Source organism: Botryllus schlosseri, chromosome 7 (genome assembly GCF_051294905.1).
Source record: "Botryllus schlosseri isolate E-star chromosome 7, Bs_hap1, whole genome shotgun sequence".
In the NCBI taxonomy this organism is placed as follows: Eukaryota; Metazoa; Chordata; class Ascidiacea; order Stolidobranchia; family Styelidae; genus Botryllus; species Botryllus schlosseri.
The window spans coordinates 22,778,377-22,802,555 of NC_137242.1; the positions used below are offsets into that span (position 1 = coordinate 22,778,377).

Here is a 24,179-nt window from a genome sequence, read left to right on the forward strand (position 1 = left end):
AGCAACAAATTTGGCAGCATTAATCTCACTTTTCATATCATTTCGAATTACATCACCGACTGCCTCAATTAAATCGTTCTGTGTTCGATTTGACAAGCTAGAAAACACACTGGATGTCTCCGAATGTCTTGACAACCTTTGTAATAGTTCTTCATAATTACTGCGATTAGTAGAGCTTGCCTTCTCATTGTCACCTCGAAATGCTAGCTCCTGTTTACCTAAGAACCAGGTTGCAATAATCAGGTCTTTTAAAATATCCCGGTTTTCTGTTACCTTTGCATTGTGGATGCTAATATCGAGTCTCCGCTGTTCGTTAAAAGTCAATTCGATCCTGGAGTTTCCAAAATATTTTGCAGCAATCGTGCTTTGAATGAGTTGTCGACTTCTCATGTTTGCTGAGGCTTCGTGGCAAATTTTTCAAGTCACAATATCCCTTGGTAGTCCAGACATTGTTACAAGTTGAAAACAAAAGGCAGGGTAAGCAGTAAAGACGATTTTTTAAAGCGCAGCCACACAGCCGTTTTTTTAGGTTATACCAGTCCGATTGAAAACTCCAGTTTTGAGAAATCCCAAAGCTTGGATATATAATCCTCTTTCATTTTTGGAGCCTTAACGAGCCAAACACAAACATAAATAGCTCGCAGCAGTGTACTTGACTCACCTGGAGCCTCTGAGACGAAGGAAAGCAGCAACAAGCGCGCTGTTTAATCACTGCGGTTCTGTATTCGATCAGCAAAACTAAATGTGTCATTCTCTAATATCAATCTTAAGTGGTTAGACATCAGTCAACCTGTGAAAAATCAGGCTGAGATTCTTGGTTGGGGATGCAGATGTCATTAGAATAGGATATGCAAATACATAAAACCTAATAGGTTAGCTGATTGAGTTGGCGACATGTTGCTAATCACATAAGCAATCTTCACACGCATGATATCTATGCTATTCCTCTTCATCGGTTCCGTGTAGGCCAGGGGTGGGCAATTATTTTCCTCCGCGGGCAAATGAGAATTAGAAAATACGTTGGCGGGCCGAGTGAAAATTTTTAGCTATTTTCTCCAGCGTATTTTAATTTTATTTCTAAATTACATTGGTAATAAATGCTGCTCAGTGAATGTGTTGATGTTAGGTAATGAGAAAGTGGTGGTTAATTAAAAAAGAGATATCATGACATCACAACATATTTAAAAAAGCAACCAGCATGCTAGCAATCCCGACGGATAGTTTGACGGCATGGAAGGTTATGGTTGTTGACGAGAGAATTCTGTAATATCAAAGTCGGACAATACACAGAGCAATAAAGTATACGCTGGGGTTATATCGCGCGGAGCGCGAAAAAAGTTTCATTTAACTTCAGCTTCGCGCTTTGCTTCAGATGAATTCACGCCCCCCAGTTCGAGAACCACTGCACTGAAAGGTATATGGGATAGTACAAAGCCTGTTTTGGTTGCTAGATTCCGAGCAGTGTGCAGCTCAAATAGCCTTGATGTTGAGCGAAGTTTGCAGTTTTTCTGAAATTCGCCCTCCCTTGACCGATTGTTTCGTGTTTTTGTCATAATTAGAAACTTACTGGCCAAACATATTGGCCGGGAACCGTGCATGTGTGAATTCACCGTATCGTACCGGCAAAAACTAAAAGGATGGGTTTACCCAGTTTACTCCGGTATACAAATATTTAGTGCTCTAAACCTTCTTTGAATTTCAGCTTTCCGCATTCTCTTTTTGACATGCCCGTTTATCTTTTATGGGAGATGGATATGATGAGTCATATAGTAATCGCGAGCACTGATTGATTTGTTTTTCGAATTAGGGATTTGGAAACGCCTCACGTAACAATTTGAAACATGTACCCTAGGGTTGTCCAAAATTTGGAAAATCTTAAAAATACCCCGTGATTGTGTCTCATTCCATAGATTATTGATAAAAAATAACAATGAGCCCAAAAGAAGCTCACGGGAAAGCCGTTAAGATTTCAGCCAAAGCGTTTTAAAGTAGCTGCCCAAGAATGGGCGTGCCACTGACCATAGAACGGCGAGAAGACTAGTAATCAAATAACCACGGCTCCTGATTGGCTAATTGGCTATGCTTCAATGATCACCACAGCAACAACTTGCTGATTATGTGCTCAAGGAGTCTGCTACCGGTGGGGATTCCGAAATCGCGTTGTTGGTAGGTTCGCAGATGATGATTTAAGATTAATTCAGGACATGTTAAGGTACGAAATACATGATGAACAATCAACAGCTGCTTCACAAAAACTTCTACAGCATGACTGCTTTATTGGAAGGAAACGGCTGTAGCCTACATGCCGTGTTTTCACCGAGGGAAAGCAAAGGCGCTTATGCAAGCGGTAAACGAATTCCCCGTTTGGAAAGGATCCATCATCAGTGAACACAAATATAAAGCTTAACAATGACACGATACCGTAATTTGTGTGATCTTATTAGGCTCAAGCTGTATAGGTGACGTTTTGAATGATATTGGAATCGGCTGAATCAGCGGGTTATGCTTGGCACTCATCAGATGCTTACAGTAAATTCACTTGTAGGTGTTGCTAAAGTCCCTAATGATAACGCACACTTGCACAGGCTATGCCCAATGTGGTATGTCAAAGTCCCTCTTGATCCCGCAGATAATCACAGACTATACTGCATAGTATCCAGCATAGTTTGGACATGATATCCAGCATTGTGCTTACTTTACACCTCTTTTCTGCAGCATCATTAAGGACTTTGACAACACTTACATGTGAATTCAATTTGCTGAAGTATAACTGCCAAGCACAACCGGCTGATTCAGTCAATCCCTAGAGCATTCAAAATATCAACTATATACTACAACTTGAGTCCAATAAGCTCACACAAAGTATAGTGTCATGGTGAAGCTTTATATTTGTATTCACTGATGATGGATCCCTTCTGAAACGGGGAATTCGTTCACTACTTGCATAAGCGTCTTTGCTTTCCCTCGATGAAAACACGGCATGTAGGCTACATTGTACCCGTATAATGCATAATGTGACAATGGAAACAAAGAAGGTTTGACGTAAACTATATGGAAATAGTGATTTCTTGTGAATTTAATTGTTACTCATACTTTGCCACATTGCCTTTATTTTGAATCTGGATTACGTATGCGAGGTACGTAGGCAGCGTAATCGTGGCATATTAATGAACAGGTTTCAAAGTAAACGAATTTCCTGTTTAGTTGATACAGCCTATGGTTTTAGTACACGTATCAACATTCAAAGAGCAGGTTTAATGTTATGAATTTCAAGCTACCTTTCCCGGGCCGCACAGAATGGCTTCGCGGGCCGCATTTGGCCCGCGGACCGCACTTTGCCCAGGCCTGGTGTAGGCGGTGTCTTACAAAGGCCTAGAAGTGGGCCGTGCTACAAGTCGGCAAATACAAATATGGAATCATAACGTAGAACAGGGGTGGGCAAACTTTTTAGCTCGCGGGCCGCACAAAATTGGGATGATAAGTCAAAATTCAATATTGGTATTTCATTATATAGTGACCGACGACATGTAAATAATATATATGTATTTGTATATTTAAAGCAAACCAATCATTGATTTGATGATGACGTACACGCGTCAGAAATTTATAAGCTGGTCGTCCTCATTGTCAAAATTAAGGATGAAAGTCGGTTGTGCCGATTCTGGATGTAATTTTGAGTCTGTGATCAGCGATTTGTTCATAGATTTGCTGATTGTTACTTTTGGTTTAACTCCAGGACACGCAATGCTGACAGCATCATCACATCACCATGTTACCCGTAAATACGCTTCTACAATATATCATACTGAAAATAAAAACACTTCTCTACACTACACATACAAAGAACGAATCTATCTAGCACACTCGCGAATCGGTGTTTAAGTACAGGAATAAAAGTAATTAATAGGGATGGTGTGAACGTGAGGTTCACGTTCGCGTTTTGTGGGTGAACCTCAGAAATTTAGAGGTTTGCGTTCACAAACGAACCTTGGTAGGTTCTGCACTGTGAACCCTTTTCATAGATTACAATTTTTCACGTCAGTATATAACATCTTCGGTCGAAATTCTTTGCATTTCAACTTCGCACCACTCTATGCATGGCGCTGGTAGCATACAAAAATCAACACCAACCGGGCATGCACCTGCCAATCTCAAACATTTTGCTTGCTTTGTTACAAAAGTTTACTCGAAATATCCAGCTTTCCGTTTGTGAATATTTAGTGACTCTCTGCTGCGAGTTTGACCCGCAATCACACAACATCAAAAGCGAAATACACTACATGTAAGTAGTCAGCGCATGATGCTTATTCAATCAATCAATGAAATTGATGTTGTTGTCTGTTGTAAAAAAATCTAGCAAGAGCATGGGGTCCAACTCGATTTCATATGTCTATTGTATCATAAAAACCAAATCCGGGCGATTGGAGTGTTGGCTACTGCTGTATAACTTGTTAATAGGGTAAAACCACTGAGCTATATAAATACCCGTTTTACACTCTGCTCAATATCAACGTAGCAATTCTCAGGCACCGAATACATTGTCCGGTCCGTCCTAGACCGTTAAGGCGTAACTTATATTCCCTTGCAAGTCCTCGTCAAAATTGTTGGCAAAACGACGGAAGATCTTGATTTTATGGGATTATTTATGGGATATTTATTATCATTTGATTGCCCCAGTTGATACATTTGGCGACGTTTAAAACGTCAATATGTACTTCGATCAGCATTGTGGCACTATGTGGCCATTCATACAAGCTATCACTTCACTGAAAAGTAGGGTTGGAATTAGCAATATGACGTCACGTGACGTCACGAGGTTCACGTTCGCGTTCACACAGAACCTTTCAAAAAGGTTCGCGTTCACACGAACCTGAACCTTTCAGAGGTTCACACCATCCCTAGTAATTAACTTGCTCGTGTTGCCAATCTAAAATCACACTCATGATCTGAATTAAGTCATTTACGTTTCACTTTCTGTGATGTTTAGCAATTGAAAACTTTCAAAATGCATAGGCCTCGAGGTAGGGATATCGCGCCCTCAATGCAGGGTTGTAATGACTCGAGTCATGACTCGACTCGAGTCAGACTCGAGACACGATTTTTTGTGACTCGACTTGACTCGAGTCATTTTCTTGAAATGGGAAAATGACTCGACTCGACTCGAGTCAATATTTGGATTGACTCGACTTGTACTCGAGTCATTACGCATGACTCGACTCAAGTCATTGACTCGGCTTATTTTATATGACTTGAAGGTGAAGAAATTTGCGAATCACAATGGTTAGATCAACGCATGTGACGAATTCGGTCGACATCGCTATTTGTCACCACTGCTTTTGTTGCACTCGTCTGATATCAGTTATGCCGCAGGAAACAACAAAAGACAATGGTACAATTGGTACATGGTAGCAATATATTGTACAAAATCATCCAGTGATGAAGAGGTAACAGATCCTCCGCAATTAAAGTACTCGAGACTATTCAATTATTCAAGCAAACAATCGAAGCAAAGTTCAATTAGAGCCAATGAAACGACTCAGATGGTCGAGTAGCCTACTTGAAAGAGACTGATACGCTCATGTGTAGATTTGAAGGCCATGATTCGTTGCATTTTTGGAGACTAGAATGGATGAGTATCTAATACTCTTCAGTGTGGTTCAAAAATGATTTTCAATTCCTGCATCTAATGCACCAGTGGAACGTGTATCCAGTGGATGTGGATTTATTCTAAGGCCATGCCGCTTTAACATATATGAGAATCTCCTTTCCACTTAAGTATTTTTAAGTGTAACTCATTGATTTGATCTGCTGTCTGTGAGAACACACAATACCCTCCGTCCATTTGACGTTTTGTTAGGTATGTGCATTGTGCACGTGAGTAATAATGAATGGCTAATGTTGTGTGATGTTTGTATAATAGGGCTGATCAAAAATACCTTATTTTTTATTCTACAGGGTGGCTACTTGATAAAATTGTTATGTTGCATAAAAAGAACACTGAATCTGGCTTAATTTTAAAAAGTAGAATCAATGATATGAGAGGAGAAAATTTAGGATTTGAAAATAAATGGAGTATTTTTAGTGAGAAATGTTTTCATATAATATAATTACATACTAGTAGTAAGTCGACTATTTTTTCATATCCCAAATATTCCACTCTAATAACTTCGCTTCTTCTAGTTGGAATTGAGCCAAATTTGCTATGAATCATATTTTTACACTTTCTACCAATATCATGAGGTAGCCGGTAAAATTCGAAAGTCTCTATTTGTAATTAATCCAAAATATTTTCAATTAGCGTTGCTTTCTACTGGTTGGAATTGAGCTAAATTTAAGTTATTTTACAAAATCTAACAATTTTCAGAAGTAGCCTCCTTTTTGAGATTTTGTTCTCATTTTTTGAGAATTTTTGGTAAATGTAGGGCAAATTCGACGAAGATAACAGTAAATCAGCACTAAAGTAACGCTCCGGTGACTATTTCGGGAGCTAAGCAGGAAAGTTGACCTTTTTCTGGTCTACCACCTGATAATATGAAAGCAAAACTGTACCTCTACATAAACGTTTATCTGTTGATTCTCTACAAGCTTGTATCTAGACGTGAATTCGTTGGTTCTCTATCAGATAGTATGTAGATTAGGGCTCCTCAAAAATGACATTTTTTCTCAAATCGCACTGGCTACTTGATGAAATTGTTAGGTTACCTAATTTAAGCCTACACACCAAATTTGGTTCATTTCCAACCAGTAGCCGCATTGCTACAGGAGAAGAAAGTTTCTATTTATTATATAAAACTAAATAACAAAAAAATTGAAAATTTTCTGTTCACCCCATGCAAGTGTTGGCTTGTCTATAGAAACGATGCTCACCAAATTTGGTTCAATTCCAACCACTGGAAGCGGAGTTATTGCCGTCGGAAAATTTTGATTATGAATAAAATAGTATTTACGCCGTTACGGTGACCAATTCTATAATTATTTATTATAGCGGTGCCCACCGTAAATACTATTTTATCAAATCCAAATTCTTCGACGGCAATAACCCCGTTTCTACTGATTGGAATTGAACCAAATTTGGTGAACATCGTTTCTATAGACAACCTAACACTTTCATGGAGTGAACAGAAAATCTTCAAATTTTTCGTTATTTATTTTTATGTGATAAATAGAAACTTTCTTCTCCTGTAGCAATGCGGCTACTGGTTGGAATTGAACCAAATTTGGTGTGTAGGCTTAAATTAGGTAACCTAACAATTTTATCAAGTAGCCAGTGCGATTTGAGAAAAAAAATTCATTTTTGAAGAGCCCTAATGTAGACATGAATTCGTTAATCCTCTATAAGCTATTTGTGAGCGGTCGTCGATGTGTTCGTAATAAAAACTGAATGCTTGTATGTGTGATGTATCAGACTGACAAGACAGATATTTGATTTAAAGTTCTAAGATTAGTAAAGTTATCGTATTGGCGGCATGTCTCGTCTATCTGTAGCATCGGTAAATGAGGCCAGGAACTGCCCGTTATCTGCCTTAATAACCATGTGCCAAGACTATGATAGGGACAGAATAAGCATGTTTGGCAAGCAAGGAATTCAATATCACTCAAGCAGGATTGAAAACATAAGTTGAACATGACTTCAATACTGTGACTTGGACTCGGACTCGAGTCATAACACTATGACTCGGACTTGACCCTTAAAACGGTGACTTGGACTCGGGCTCGACTCGGTGATGAATTGAAAATGACTCGACTCGACTCGAGTCAAAACCACAAAAGTAAGATTGACTCGTGACTCGAAACCATGTGACTTGGTTACAACCCTGCCTCAATGAAATAAAAAAATACTATGCTAAGAATATAACTTATCATTATCTCGTTCAATCAAGTACCCGAAAATTTTTGATTTTTATTTATCAATATTTTTACAACGTTTCTTGAGGCTTCCGCGGGCCGCACAGAACGGTATTGCGGGCCGTAGTTTGCCCAACCCTGACGTAGAATATCGACCTGGTGTAAATAACTATTGCAGTCGAAAACACTTTAACGACCACAAACAACGACAGCGCAGGCTACGTAAGTATAGCTATCACATAGCACAATTTACACAGCATAAAGGCCACAAACAACGACAATGCAGGCTATATGAAAGTAGCTATCACATACCACAATTTAACGTAGCCATGGATGGAAAATACGTAACAGCAACATCAGTTAGGGAATGTAATTGCTCCGCATTACGTATTGGCCGTCGCTACTGTATACAATTCCTACAAGACTGTAGGATTCCGAAATCAATAGCGTGTTTCACTGTGCTGCGATTGTCCGATTGTTAGCGAATAGTGCACGAGGCAGATTCGTTTGTGCATCGCCTGGCTATTGTTTCTCAGCGATGGCATAGTCTGTAATAAAGCTGATTGTCACCTTGCTTGACGATTATTATTTTTTGTGGTGGGGGTGGGGGGGGGGGGTACGGTGCTCTGGCACTGTTGAAATTTAGATTTTCGGAATCAGTGTCAGGATAGCCGGATTGCTACCAGTTATTATGAATTCCGAGCTATTTATGATGAATTGCATTATCGCAGGCGAGGCACGACCCGCCCGTGCCCCACTTCTCCTTTCGCGCTGTATTTTCGAATATTAATTATGCAAATTGATGATGTTGGGTGAAAAATGCTCAAATTTAGTTATTTATGAACAGCGCTGGAAAATATCAATAATCATCGAGGGTTTCCACAATTTCACTCACCCTGACGACAGGTGAGGCACTGCCTCACTTGCCTCATTGGACCGCACGTCACTGATCACTGATCAGTCAATCAACCCGCCATTACACGCCGAGTCACGCCAGGCGAACTTTTCCGTTTCGTCGGGTTAGGCCAGAACGATTCGATCGTCATACGCGGAAAATTACAGCAAAGATTACAATAACCCTGAGAATATTCGCCTAATAATAAAACTTTACTCAACACAAACGAGTTTTGATTATACGCAGATAGCAGTCGTACGCAATTGAACCGGAAATCATTGATCGATATGATAGGTCAGCCGAGTTTTAAATCGCCAGGCAGGACCATTTCTAGTTTAGGAATCCACTCATCGCCCGATAGTGAGCTACGTAATTTTGCAAGCAGTCTTGAAAATGATACCAAGAATACACATATATCACTCTCATTTGAACCGAAAATCACCAGCCGTAGCGACATCACACCTTCAGCCACAGAAATTATTGATCGAACCGCTGCAGCAACCCATCACGGGGGGAAGCACCCACGGCAATTCTGCAAAATGCGTAAGTCCGTTATCCTTTGTTCCTTTTTTATAATAAATAATTTAGTTTCTTTATGTTAAAAGCATGAAAGCGGGCATTCCGCCCAAATGTATACTACTGACGCTACAATTTCCTCTTTTCTCGACCATATGCTGTATTTAGCTGGTTCCGTGCCGTGATTTTTCTATCAAGGGCTCGTCAGTTTGTCTATAGGAATGATGTCAGTCATGAATTGCGTGTTGGTCGGTATACAGTATAATGAAGTCTTCTTGGTTTATATGCACTTTATCGTTTTTGTTTTCTTTCGCATTTCCGATGCTCAAAATATTTATTTTTATTGAATTAGTATCAGTGTGAATTGGTGCGATTTAAAAGAATATGGAGCAATGCATATCAGACGCCTGTTCACTGGTATCATAAGTTATAACTAATATTGTTTCACAATAACGGCAGATTATAGCACAGTCGCATTTCTAAAATTGGATTTATAAAAAAACATGCCTGTCGAATTCTACTACTTTAACTTGAGTCCTCCGTCCCGGGCGGCGTGGATGGTCTTGGAAGCGCTTGGCTTGAAGTACGAAAAGAAAGTGATCAATATAATGGTGGGTGAGCACAAGCACGATTCTTACAAGGACATCAACCCCAGGCAAATGGTGCCAGCACTCAAGGTCGTTGACTTCTGTGTTGCCGAAAGGTGCGTCGTGACTCGTGAGATATTTCCTTTATTGAATTTGTGGCGTAACCGAGTAGCTGGCATCTACTTACCACTGCTCAATTTGGAACGTGAACCCCAGTAATATAACTATTCTAGCGATGGAGGTGAAGCACCTAATCGATTATGACATCAGGTCAAAAACAATGTTTTATGTCCGCCTATTTTATGTATGCAACCATGCTGCAATGCTGCATTTTCAGCCGAGCAATAGCGACGTACGTTGTCAATCAGTACGGCGCTCAACAAAGAAAGCAAAGCTTGTACCCAAGCGATCCGAAAAAACGAGCCACTGTGGATCAACATCTCTATATTAGCGAGGACATCGAGGAAAAAGTGGGGTCTTACGTGGTACGTTATAGGGCAGGGTCAGGAACCTTTTTCGTCTGAAGAGCCATATTGGCCATATGTTTTCCATTTTAACTCTCAGAGAGCCATACATGCAATCAACTATTACGTCACAATCAAAAATTCGCGACGTCATGATTGCACTTATTCGAGCTCACTACATGGCGTATTTTTTCCGTAAAAACCATCCTGTGATAGCGCAATTCATGGTAAATAGCTCAGAATTTATAAAAACTATGGCGTTTTTTTACAATTCAAAATAAGTCAAAATCTTGTTAAATTGTAGCGTTAGCTCAAAAAATTGTCAAAATTGTTTACAAAGTCAAAATGTTTTTGCAACCTGCATTTCGTTTGTAGATGTTTGCACTGTCGGTGAACTTATCATTTACTATATAGGCCTACCGTTGTAGACGGCCAAAACGGTCAAATGAAACAAATAAGATTGATGGTGTTATGCTCAACGTACCGCAATATCCTAACTGAAGCAAGACTGCGTGGGCATTGGTTCTTATATCAAGAAACGCAAGACGAAACATTGTGATGTAGGTAGATAACATTGGGAGAATGAAGCAACACGGTGTGTCACCAGCAGTGTACCCACAGCTTCGGTGTTGCCAGCCAACAACTGCTGCTGTTGAACGTTCTTTCTCCATTATTGGCAAACTACTTAGTAAGGACAGACACTTTCCACCCGAGGATGTAGGAAAGTATCTTTCGTTGTACTACAACAAATTTCAATTACGTCTACCATAATGGAATTTTTCATAGGTCCAGTTTCGTTAAAATGAGGGTTTTTTGAAGTAAAAATTTATTAGTTTTCAAGTCAAAAAAGTTTTTACAAGCCAAACTATATCGTAAGGCCGGCCGTGGTGCCAAAGGCCGCTCCGAGTAGTATATGTCACCGCTGGTGATATGCCAATATAATAAATGAACAAAGACACCGGAAATTCAAAAAAACTGTATTGTGATGTGCTTCGTGCGCAAAAAGCGGCATGTCGTGTTTCGTGAATATAATAAAGAAACCAAACACCGGAACTTGAGAAAAGCGGGCCGTGGTGCTTCGTGGTACGCAACCTGTGTATTTCGTGGAACTAATGATTATGTGTAGTGTAGGCCGTGGTTTCGGTAAATCTTAACTGGTGTGAGATATCCGTGCATATGGCTGATTCTTCACGTGTGGATTTTGAAACAAGTGTTCAAGCGCGCAGTTACCTAAATATTCTGTGCAACAAATGACTCTGACATCCTGTCGAGTTCAATAAATACCTATGGTAACTGTGATACGGGGAATCAACGTTTCACAAGCTGTATGCAGGATTAACCATGCACGAGTTAAGATGCACAGCGCACGCGTTAAGTAGACATGATAAATATGCAATCGCTCAATACCCAACTGACTCTGTATGACAATATTACGCGTGGATATACAATCACGGTGTTAATTTTCCAATCCGAAATCAAAAAGATTTATCTCAAGCGAATCCATGTGTTATATTGCAAGATATCGTGTGATGCTGTATTGCAGAATGGTATGATGTGATTATCAGCTAATATTTCACAAACCTAATCGTTTACACTAATCAAGGCTTAAGGTGAAACAGCAGTATCAAGGGTTGAAACCATGCAACTCGATCAGTGATCCGGTTTTTTCCTGTGTCAAAATTGAGTTTCTGGAAATAGTATCACCTTTGCGTCCCAACATGTCGACATGTTACAACCCAACGGAGCCAATTACTGAAATATCACTTGCAACTTACTCGACTAACTCAAACAGTGTATGTATGATAAGAAGAAAAGGTTGCGTGAGCATAAATCACTGTAACCAGCAACCTAAATAAATCCTGGTTGTATTTATGTTCCAACGTCCTGTCTTTTTCATTATTCAACTGTAATAGGAGTTTATATTCTGTGGGACAAATTACTCGGGTATCCTGTCGAGTCCAATTATTCACTATGGTAGTTATCTTATATCGTTAATGTAATACGAGGAATCAACGTTTCGCAAGCGGATGTCGGATCAATCGCTTACCGTTAAGTAACCATGATATATAGATTCGCTCAGCTGACTCGCTGTATGACAATTCTATAGAGTCACCAATCGCTCAACACCCAACTGACTGTGTATGACAGCCACAATATACAATCACTATGTTAATTTTCCACCCCGAAATCAAGGTGATTTCATCTCAAGCTCCTAGACATGGCAATATGTTATATTCAGTAATTTTAAGTGTTTCTCGGGTGCAGTATGTCAAAAAATTCACAAAATGATTTGAAACTCATCTCAACCAGTGATCTGTTTTTCCTGTGTCAAAATTGAGTATCGGGAAATGCTATCGCCATTACACCCCGAAATATCGATATCTTACAAAACCCAACACGGTCAATTACTGACACATCGCCATGTGCTATATTCACTTAAACCTTGCCCATCTAACTGAACCGCTGTATGTATATGCAGTGGTGGCTTTTGGGGTAGGCGAGGTAGGCGGTCGCCTAGGGCCCCCCCTGGTTGATTTACGCGCTTTCGAGGGCCCCCCCTCTTCAGTTTACGCGCTTTTTTCGACTATTTCTCCGGTTTACGCGCTTTTTTTCAAGTATTACCATTTTCCGAATAACCGCGGAATCCTTGTATCCATAAAGAATCTTGGTATTGTACCGCAAAGAGGGGTCAAACTTCAATCCAAATTTTTTAGTTATCATTTTGCGAATAACCACAAAAATCCATGCACCAATGTAGAATATGGTACGGTAAGCAATTGTCGATCAATAAATTCCCGCACTTGGTGCAAGAGCTCACTTCGATTTTATAATCTCTATCCATTTTGCCATTAGCTAAAGGGCCCCCCTCCTACATTTACACGAATGTTATCATTTTGCAGATAACTGCGAAAATACATGTACCCATGTAGAATATAATATTGTAAACAGTAGTCAACCCGCTAAAAGAGCTTACTTTGATTTTATAGGGGGCCCCCCTCCTACATTTATGCAAATTTTAGTTATCATTTTGCAAATAGCCGTGAAAATACATGTAGGCCTACTGCCTACATGTGTAAAATATAGTACCGTAAGCAGTCTAGTCGATCATTAAATTTCTGCACTAGTTGCAAGTGCTCACTTTGATTTTATGATCTCTATCCATTTTGACAGTAGCTAAAGGGCCCCCCTCTTACATTTACGCGAATGTTATCATTTTGCCAATAACTGAAAATAGATGTACCCCTGTCGAATATAATACCGTAAACAGTAGTCGATCATTTCATTTCTGCATCCGCTAAATAGCTTGCTTTGATTTTATGAGGCCCCCCTACATTTATGAGAATTTTCGTTATCATTTTGCGAATAACCGTGAAAATATATTTACCGATGTCGAATATGGTACCGTAAACAGTCTATCATTAAATTTCTGCAACCGCTAAAAGAGCTTACTTTGAATTCATGAGGGCCCCCCTCCCACATTTATGCGAATTTTTGGAATCATTTTGCGAATAACCGTGAAAATACATGCAGGCCTACCGATGTAGAATATGGTACTATAAACGGTGTTCGATAATTGAATTTATGTGCTTGTTAAAAGAGCTTACTTCTATTTTATGTCAATGAGGTCATATTATAACATGTAATGAATTATTATTGAATATATACTTCCTAGTGGCAGCAGTGTATATTTCAGTGCATCAAAATTTTCCAGTATATGTTTGTGTGAGATTCTACTTGCTAGCTCTTGATGCCAGCTTTCATATGGTATGTTGATTTCTAATGAATCTAGTCCACACTGAGCCTGAACATCCAAAATATCAAAGGAAAGAGTCATTTGAAAAGCTAATGAAAGCATATAGGCTAGTATAGCCTATATATTGTTTACTGAGCCATTCTCATGACTCAACATATTTGTTGTGAATTAGGCCTTTTCTGAATGGAAATCCATTCTCAGGGTTGTCATGATTTGTTCATTTCTTGTCTGGCATCTTCCTAAATACTCAAAGGTTATGTAGTATGGTGTTTTAAGCTATTTGCAGGAATCTTAAATTGCAACTGTTCTTCATTTTTTCAAGCAATTTTTGCAGCTTTTCGATTTTTCATGCAACTCACTTTTTACTGGAAATATTTGGTAATATATGTAAATAGATCGCTTGATTATTTCACTGTGGTTTGAATTTGAGGTCATTTCAGATTCAGACCGCCGTAAATTATATTACCACTGGGTAAATTTTTTCAGGCCATTGATTTTGTCGAAGGCGCTAACACTGAGTTTTGCGACAGTGCCTTGGATGCGCATCGATTCGAGTATCTCATACCTTAATAATTTCAAGGAACTTATCCATAAATGTACCTTTTTAGTGTAACTTTAGTGAAAAATAAATGCAACTTTCCACGGATTTGACTGCAACCAAGATTTGCCCTAAGATCAGGTGTTGCATAAGACACTTTTGACCATTACATTCTTCAAATGGGCTACCAGTTCAATATAAATATGACCCGGTAAACAGCATATTAAGTAAGGCGCACTCGTCAGTTGACAACCGTACACTTCATTAGCTACGATGAGTTTGGTCACTCATTTAAAAGTTAAGTTGTAATTTGTTGCATCATTATCTCTTAATTACCGTACTCTAGTCAAGTATCTGCTACAATGCCACGAGTACATGCTAAATGTAAGTCAGGACCTCAGAAAAGGAAGTGGTTCAAATTCAGAAAGAAATGACAATGCAAATTTTGAACTGCTACACAAATATTTTAACAATCAATGTCAGCTCAGGTATGTTCTGCACAAATTGAGGATGATGCTGTTTTTCCAACAACTATAATGCCTTGTGACTTGAATGATGTAACAGTGTTTTCAAATACGTATATGGTATTTGATTGTAGTGGTCTATTGTCTATGCTATTTGTGGCTTTTTAGGGTTAATCCTACCAGGCAAGTTCTTACAGACAAAAAGATTTTCTCCATGACTTACAAATTTCTCATTAGTGAGTGTTGTTTCGTGTGTGTAACAGTTTATTTACAAATTGCGCTGCTACTATAGTACCATATGTCCGTATGCTTCAAAGTTTGTTGTTGTTGCCATTGTTACAATGTGAATGTCATGGTTTGTGATTTTAATTGTTGCATCATACTTTGCCTTTTTGGTTTTGCTTTTAAATCTGTTTAAATATAGATAACTAGTTATCTATAGTTTCTATAGTTATCTATAGTTTAAATCCCTTTGGTGTGCCGTTAACTCTTGAAAAGTGGCACCCGAAAATTCTTCGAGTGCAAGAAATATTATATTACAATGGATGTTGTATTGAAAGCTATATTCTTACTAATCGTGGAACTAGCTCTTCACAGGTTATACCAGTGCTGATGTGTTCCTGTGGTATTACTGGTGTTGTAGGCTACCACGTTGCCGCACATTTTGCTCTATGCCTAATCATACAACAAAATCTTCTTGGTAGGAAAAAGATAGGCCCAATCCAGCACCTGGCTGAAACCTTGACGTGGTGTGCTGGCTTATTACTAATGTCAGCCGACAGCTTTCTGGATTTATTTTGATATGGTCTATTTAGCGTGCAGTTGCCTTGGTATACTATTATGTCATGCTACATCCCATAATTCTTCTAAATAGGAGGGTCTCGACACGCACTACAGTTCACTTGAGTCACTTGTTTTCAAATATCAATCAATCATTTATTTGTCACACCAGTGAAAATCCGGTACGGACCAGGATGACGACGAGGGGCCGCTAGGCCTTAGTACACAGTCGCCACCTGTAGGAGCATACACATTTCAATCAATGGCACATAACAAATGACAATAACCATGACAAGTAGTACTTTGACATGGCATTATAATAATTTTATATGGTTACGGTTCTATCATGATGTACAGACAATGTACTACCAGAACAGTCCATACGAGGTGTCCAACAATAAAAGCTACGTTCAGCGTTAGTAAGGGGGGTCTGGGGGGCGTAGCCCCCCAGAAGTTGCGATAATGTAGATAAGGGGGGCCCCCCGGAAGTTTCGCCTAGGGCCCTCCTAATCGTAAGGCCACCACTGCATGGGGGTACTGATTTACTGCAGCGGAATCAGGATAAATCATGCTGGTGAAATGATATTCTGCAGACTTCTTCGCCAGGAGAGGACAAGGCATCCATACCTCTTCTTCGTAAACGGAACCCATCCTCCTGATAACTTTTTGCTTCTAATTGATGCATCTTCTGCGATCAAATGACCGTCATCCTTACACAATGAGGCATATAACACTTGCCATATCAACGACTCTCGGAAAATTTACAGCAATGTACCGGTAAGCTGCAACCTGCCAGGGTGCCAATGTCCAGCACGAGGACAAGACGATAAGAAATAGCCTCATTTTCGTTGGCTAACAGTTATTTGATATCCATATGGATGATTTATATTGATATGGATACTTTCACCATCCTCGTTGTACGCCAAGAGACGAAATTCGGTCCATGTTTAGTCCATTCCCATAGTAAAGCATATAGCAACAAAACTGATTTGGGTCGAGTTACCTTTGTCGCCACCGCGTGTTCAAAATGAAGTGGAACAGCCCCATTACTCGATATAAACGGAGATGATTAATACGCAATAAAGCATAGGCCTACCGTATTCTTAATCTGCATTCCCAAGCATTCCTGTCCTTTTGCGTTGCATTGGTGGCACTGCACTTATAAACACAGCAGTATTTCGGCATTATATTTTAGTATGTGTTCGCAAATATTTTATTTCCTTTCCTAATTCTTACTATATTATTGATGAAGAAATAAACACTTAACTGTTATCTTGTCGTTTTTATTAAGAATCGGTCGATGGAACATCTGGATTGTAGAGTTGCAGCTTTCCGTACCAATTAATTCACCCGAGTGTAAAAAGTGGCTCAACACGTGGGCGAAACATGCTAAGTGCTTGCAAGAGCCACTGCCGCTTCCAGCTGGACAGTCACACTCGCCGTTTTGTAATACTACCGGTACCCAATTTGCAGTCGACGAGAAGCCTTATGCAGTATGAAACCTACAACAAATGACATCCCAGCTATAACGATGACAATATTTGGTAATGACTGAATCTTAATTCTCAACACCTTCTTTTTCATCGTAGCTCCAACTACACCAGTGAAGAAAACTTAGGAGTGAGCTTGAGCACCGATACTATAACTGGCTGCGAGGACTCTTTTGGATCGGAACAAACTATAGCCGTTGTCCAGAACCGATCTGTAGTCGCTACTACCGCCGACAGCCGTAACAAAATACAGCTCGATGCACAAAAACGTAACGATTTTTCTTAGAATTTCAAGACACGATAAAGATATTTCCCTAAAACCAGTTTTTGGCCACTCAATGGAAGAGTGTTTCGTTACTGGCCGCAACATGATGTCCTCCCTGAAATCATTATTCCGGTCATACGCTTCCAATCTGAAAATAAAATTGAAAGTCATCCGAGCAATGTAGAATCTCTCAAGAAAATATATTCAGACCGTTCAATAAGATCGGACTTTCTTCCCCTTGTTGAAGCTACCCTTTCGCTCAATCGTTGCTTAAGTTGATACACACTTAAACTACCATAAACCGACATCCGGGCATTACAAACAATTGCTATTAGAATTATTATTACAAAAAATTGAAAAAGGCCGACATACTACTGCTGGAATATTGTTACAACCATTGGATAGATGAGGTCTCATATACTCTAGTAAAGCAAATATAACCCGGCGTCCCGTTGCCAAGGCCTCATGAGCTCACTAGCGCCAAATGTGGGCAAGCAGTCGACATTCTTTATAGGGGGGGGGGGGGGGGGGGGCTAGCTCGAAGGTGCCCAAAATTATTTCATGAATTAGCATAAATTATAGAGTAATTTTTGAAAATGTATGCAGCTTTTTCAAAATTTTTTCGCGCTCGAGTGATTTCAAGTTGCCAAATATCTTGATTATTGCTTATTCTTTACCCAAGAAAGAATACGCAAGATTTATAGAAATGGGCATATCGGCGTTGGCCATTACCGCGCCACGACGCACCAAGATATGAAGTTTTAGGCCATGTGACATGCGACTCTAGAGAGAGAGAGAGAGAGAGAGAGAGAGTCTTTATTTTCATTCAACCAAAATACATAACACACGGCAGTGGTGGTGGCACAGAAAATATGCTTGCACAGTATTCGATATTAGATAGGAATGATCGATAAGACCGTGAAGGTCATCTAGTCTGATCACACCAGCATCCAAGAAGTGTGCCAGAACGATCGGCAGCGAGAAAAACTTGGCCGAAAAGGACTGTGCTTACCATATATAGGTTTAATTGTCCTGGCGCCGAATGTTCCTGTCTCAGGTTTATCACCCTATGGGGGGGGGGGGGGGGGCAAGACCAACGTTTTTTTGGGGTGCCTGACGAAGTTCTGTTACGGCCCTGGCTCTTCTATGAATTTATTCTTACCTCGATAACATCGTAAAACAATCAGTTTCCAAGGTCCTCGTATATAGAACTCCATTCCGCCCCATATTAAAGATTAACCTCTCCATATCTTTAAACAAATGTTCCACGAACATCTTGTAGGAAAGTATGTAAATTCTTTGTAAATTTGTTAATCAGTATCTCTTTGCCTAGTTTGTGTTCCTGTTACTAGTGTCAAAGTGTTATCTTGACCATTCTTTAGGTTATCTACTGTGAATGTTCCCACTTAGTTTTGATATAGTGCGAACGTGTTATATTTTGTTTTAAGTTTCATATTACAATCAGTCTCCTTTCAGGCTGTAGCTGACTTGATGATCTCTCGATCCCTTCGCTACAGCCTCGTTCTGAATTGAATTATATATACTTTGCGTTGTATTCACGTATCTATGCATTTTCAATGTTCATCGAACCGAATAAATTAATTCTCTCCCTCTCTCTCTCTCTCTCTCTCTCTCTATGGCTCATGTACGATGGTTTTGTGCAAAGCTCTATGTTCGGCCGAAATGAGAAGCTCATCGGGCTACAGGGTGCAAAGTCACTCAATAGTTGAGTGGAAGCACTGAGCTATATATAGAGAGAGAGAGAGAGAGTCTTTATTTTCATAGAACCAAAATACATAACAAACGGCAGTGATGGTGGTACAGAAAATATGCGTGCACAGTATTCGGTATTAGATAGGAATGATCGATAAGACCGTGAAGGTCATCTAGTCTGATCACACCAGCATCAAACAGGTACACTTGACTCAGAACAGTCTGGCTGTAAAAAAATGTTTAGTTAGGAAAGAAAAATAGAAAAAATTAAACATTGGTAGCAAATGATCAATGAAGCAATGTCTATAAGCTGGAAGGAAAGGAACGGAAGCGCTTGCAGTTTGTTCGTGTCCTTCGTGATCTACGCCAAATAAATTCAAAGCTATATATACAATTGGTGGCCAGAATCCAGAAAGACTGATGCTCTATAATAGTGTTTCGGAGTTAACGTTCTTTATTGAGGCCAAATATTGTTACGTGCATGGCACGGTACCGTTGCGATAATCATGTTTCAGAGTTCAATTCCTTAAGGCAAGAAAGCTTGTTTTGACCTAAGGTATGGCATGTTTATAAGTAGTAGCAGTAGTGCAAATAATGGGTACGGTAGCAGTCTACTCGGCAGGTCTGAATCATGGTTTGAAATGCCAGAAAAATTAGAAATGTTGGTGAAAATGAGAATCTCCATGAATTCAGTTGCAATTCCGATCCATATTGTTGACTGCAGTCACTTATTCCAGTTACTCGTTGATCGTTTTATTCCGTGCGGTGTATGAACCCTATTGACTGTTTGAATGTGTACATTTGAAGATTTGCTGCTACCACTCTAGTTTAAGTGTTAAACTACAGTGGTTGACTTGATGTTCCTCGGGTTGAAATCACGGTAGGGTACTGTACGTTTAGTTCAATGTATTTTGTGTGCCAAGACAGTTCCCAGCATCACACCTGTGTGCGGTGATTAGAATCTTCAGTGTAAATACACGATACACCGATTCTATATTGGGACTTTCCTGACTGAGTGACTACCAGTCCGACTGTCAACTGGTTCGCGCAATAAAGTATATAGCAAAATATGATCGTTTGAGCCGCATAATTTGTGTCCTGAATCCTCAGGTTTGTGAATTGTCGATCCCCGTATTTCATTCACTAGCCAACAGATATATTGAGATGCGTACATCGTAGGGTTATTTTGAAAAAGTTTCTATTGAGAAATAAGTCGACCGTTGTATAATCATGCTGTAACAAGAGTATATCTTAAGCTTGTGCATTGTACCAGACTGCCAGTGATATATGGTTGCAATAATATCATTAATATGGAGGATGTACAACACATAGTATTACGTCCTCATGTCAGATACATGAGCACTTGAGCCTATATGTCAAGTTGACCGGGTCAATTGCTTACTGTTGGCTACTACTAAATTCTGTTGTATATTTTGCAATTTAACATTTAAGTGTCATATTTTCCAGATGATAAATGTAAATTATATCTATAGTAGCACATCGATGCCACTTTATTTTGAGGAGTTGTACAATCTATCTGAACACAGGATATGCCTGCCAAGCCATCATCAACCTTGTTTTGTGGGTCTGAGGTTTTGTACTAATGGATTGCATGTCTGCTATTTTGACAGGGATCTATAGTCTATGGTTACAGAAATAGTGTATGCTATCTTTCACGTAGCGTATCCTATTAGGAAAAAACATAAAACTTTGCCGTATTAGTAGGTCAACAATATTTTGTAGTACCGTAGCCTACTTGTTAAATTTAATTCTAATGACACTAACTTAAAGAATCATTGAAAGATTCTTGAACGGTGACGTATCCACACAGACCATGCCTGTGATGATTATGTTTAAGAAATGCAAATACTTACTTGATGAATGGAAACCACAACATCTCAATTCCCGGAATCATTGACTGAGACTGGTTACCTTCAACAAAAATGACTCTATTTTGCTGTGGTGGACTCGTCTGATGTGTAGTATTTGTGTCATTGCTATGCAGCCTACATCATTTCTATTAATGACGGCTGATCATCTTGTTCTAAATCAGAGTATTAGCCTAAACATAGAATGTAATAAGTAGAATCGGATAATTACAACTAACTTGTAACTCGTACTATTGCTGTTATGTTGCAATCAGTAGCATTCAAATGCCATTGTTAATGTTTTGTTGGGGTTGCGGTTTATATACTATACAGACTTATTACGAAAAGGGGTCGCATACTGCTCATCATCCTATTCCCTCATATTAACTGCATCCTCATTTATAGCAAACTGGCAAAATAAGCGGGAACCGGATATATCATTCGAACTACAGATTGTTGCAAGTCTGCCAGAATTTTACCGAGCTCCACGACCGAAGCGCAAAAATGCGATGTCGTAAGTGACAAATTGCGTATGCTATGTCAGGGTTTCGGTATGTTAACATTACTATTCGCATTTTATGCAACTCTGCTCTTTATCTTTTCGTAGACCTATAAATACGTCTTAGCTATCTTACTCCAGGCCTTTATTCAAATTTTAGCAACTCTAGCCTTGCCGAGTAAAGATGTCCGATTCGGACTCCTCTTCCGGCAAATCCAATCACGATGACCGAAGTACTAAAAAAAACGGTGTGGAATCAAGGAGGCACCACAGATCGACCAGCGATTCGAGCCACAGTAGGTCGTCGCACAGACACTCTCATAAGCACAGACATTCTTCGAGATCGTCCGGTCATCGTAGGCATGAATCAAGGCGCAGGCGTTCCAGGTCTCGATCTCGCGACAGGTCGCACAGACGCCCGTCGCGGTCTGAGAGACATTCGTCTTCCAGACGTGGATCTTCGAGACACAGCGCCAGGCGTTCGCGGTCACGTTCTAGGAGTTACTCACCTGCGAATACTTTCGATCGGGCCATGGCAGCGCAAGAAAAACTGGCACGTCGTTTGGAACGTGCCAAAGAAATGCAAAAGCGCAAAGAAGAACAGAGTAAGAGTTCGAACGAAAAACTGGGAACCGCCGTGAAGAAAGCTGCCGACTTGGTCAGCGAGTCGTTGAATTACGAGGGGATGAGCGCGAAAGCGAACGCGCAAGTCGAAGCGTTACGAGCGAAAGCGTTCGCAGAGACTGGAATCGAAGTCCCTAAATATTATAACCCTCTCGCGATCAACCCGATGAATTACGCGCACCAGGCTGCGAAACGGAAAAAGCTATGGGCCAAGAAAGACGAAGTCGTCGAAAAAGAGAAGCCGAAAGAGGGGGCCGTCGGTAACGTGGCGATTTGGAGCGGAGTTAAATTCGGGGACTCGAAATCTGATGAAAAATTCGCGAAACTGATGGGCATAAGGGGTGACGTTGCCAAGGACGGCGAGTCTTCGGCCTCGAGCGAGATTGTGAAGAAACAGGCTGAAGTCTTTCAAAACTTGGACTTGCAATATCAGCAAGCGAGGCTGGCCACGCACACGCAACGCGGTGTTGGGCTCGGGTTTTCGGCGACTTATGTTGATCCGAACATGCCGGGATCGTCGAAATGATACCGAATCCATATGTGGGTTCTGCCTCTACTATAGTGCGCATCCGCTGATTGGCTTGTGTGGCGTAGCCTTTCGGAACGAGACTGGACTTACTTCGGCGAAGCCGACACGTTTAAAGCGAATTGAATAGTGTCTCGTTCGACGCGGAGTTCTGCAGGTATATTAGGCTCCGGTTGGATCTAAATCTCAAGAGATCCTGCCAACGGTCACGCCGGGCTTTCAAGTCTATAGATAATCCTTATCTAATTTGAGAAAAATGCCGTTTTCTAATCTGATCTGTGAAATGTTTCTATGCTTTCATTTTTAATTGTAATCAAATCTCTGGTTTACCTGTAAGTGCTACAGGGGAAGTGTATCGTGCGCGTGGGATTGAACTCTGACTTGATATGAACTTGATTTTTTGTTGTATGCGTTTTTGATTCGGAGTTAATTCATTTTTCCAGTTTTTCAAATTTAGCAATTCTAAACTAATTCGGAAAAACCGCGCACTCATAATTCTAATCTAGTTTGACAAAGCTGAACATTTTCTCGTCCTAGTCTGGGTCACGCAGGCCGTCGATTTCGTGATGCGTGTTCAAGATTTTCCGGGCCGATTTCCCGTGCCATTGATTGACAATGAGAATGGGCGTGTTTGTATCGGTATTGGTCAATGTTCATTGAGATTGTACAACAAGAGCAAGTGCGAAGAAAAATTTCAAGTTGAGAAGTTTGCCTAAAATAATCTTGTTTTGTTGATTTACGAAATAATTTTTGAAAGGAGATTCTCTGTCCCACAACATTGCGTCACGGATCCCAAATGGACCACGTCGACCAGTTTGAGTATCAATGACACATAGCGCATTTGTCACCAGTAGAGGTAAATTCGATATGTCTAAGAAGTCATTTTTAATAAAAGTTTCATGAAAGAACTATAAGATTGCAATATAATGGTAATATAGGTGGGTGTCGTAAATACTTGCAGTAGTTAAATCAGGCACCCACTTTGAAGTGATCGGCTAATCTCCTGGCAGGCAACTACAGTAATTTGTCAATGAAGCTGGACAGTAGATATAGAAATATCGTGGATTCTAGGGTGGTCCGCGGAAATAATCGCCCCGCAGTTGTAACCAGCAGTCATACTTCAAGCGATGAGAAAGATCAATATCGAACACACTATCAAGGCAAGCGGAGGTGAATGTTTAAGATTCGTCCGTGGTCCTTCATTATGCATCCCATTGTACATTGCGTCATGTGCAGCACATATCACTCACGCCGATGACCGATTTTTACCGTTATAGCAGAACATCTAATATCACCTAACTATTACGAGAATGTTGCTCATAAAAATGTGCATACAGAGGTGGTCAGTGTA

At 40.1% G+C, this 24,179-nt stretch overlaps 1 protein-coding gene and 1 long non-coding RNA gene across 4 annotated transcripts; one reads left to right on the forward strand and one right to left on the reverse strand.

The window, feature by feature from the left end:
- The first annotated feature begins 9,396 nt into the window (after positions 1 to 9,396).
- Positions 9,397 to 23,742, forward strand: LOC145442865 (arginine/serine-rich coiled-coil protein 2-like). Of its 3 annotated transcripts, XR_013916170.1 has the most exons (5): positions 9,397 to 9,959; positions 10,181 to 10,328; positions 16,437 to 16,620; positions 17,135 to 17,602; positions 21,585 to 21,787. XR_013916170.1 is itself a non-coding variant. In XM_080320897.1 (3 exons), the coding sequence occupies exon 3, from the start codon at positions 21,863 to 21,865 to the stop codon at positions 22,826 to 22,828; it is 966 nt and encodes a 321-aa protein (XP_080177023.1). In that variant the 5' UTR covers positions 19,028 to 20,892; positions 21,585 to 21,693; positions 21,839 to 21,862; the 3' UTR covers positions 22,829 to 23,742. The 3 variants fall into 3 exon arrangements, 2 of the variants coding, with proteins under 2 accessions (XP_080177023.1, XP_080177022.1); XM_080320897.1 differs by lacking the exons at positions 9,397 to 9,959; positions 10,181 to 10,328; positions 16,437 to 16,620; positions 17,135 to 17,602 and adding exons at positions 19,028 to 20,892; positions 21,839 to 23,742 and having other exon boundaries at positions 21,585 to 21,693; XM_080320896.1 differs by lacking the exons at positions 9,397 to 9,959; positions 10,181 to 10,328; positions 16,437 to 16,620; positions 17,135 to 17,602 and adding an exon at positions 21,839 to 23,742 and having other exon boundaries at positions 19,028 to 21,693.
- Positions 17,111 to 18,011, reverse strand: LOC145442998 (uncharacterized). The gene is made up of 2 exons (XR_013916253.1): positions 17,809 to 18,011; positions 17,111 to 17,746 (listed from the first exon to the last, which is right to left on the reverse strand). It is a non-coding gene; the product is annotated as an uncharacterized LOC145442998 (long non-coding RNA).
- Positions 23,743 to 24,179: the final 437 nt, after the last annotated feature.

Bases quoted from the DNA above. Each gene is read 5' to 3' on its own strand.
- LOC145442865 (XM_080320896.1), top strand. From the start codon at position 21,863: ATGTCCGATTCGGACTCCTCTTCCGGCAAATCCAATCACGATGACCGA.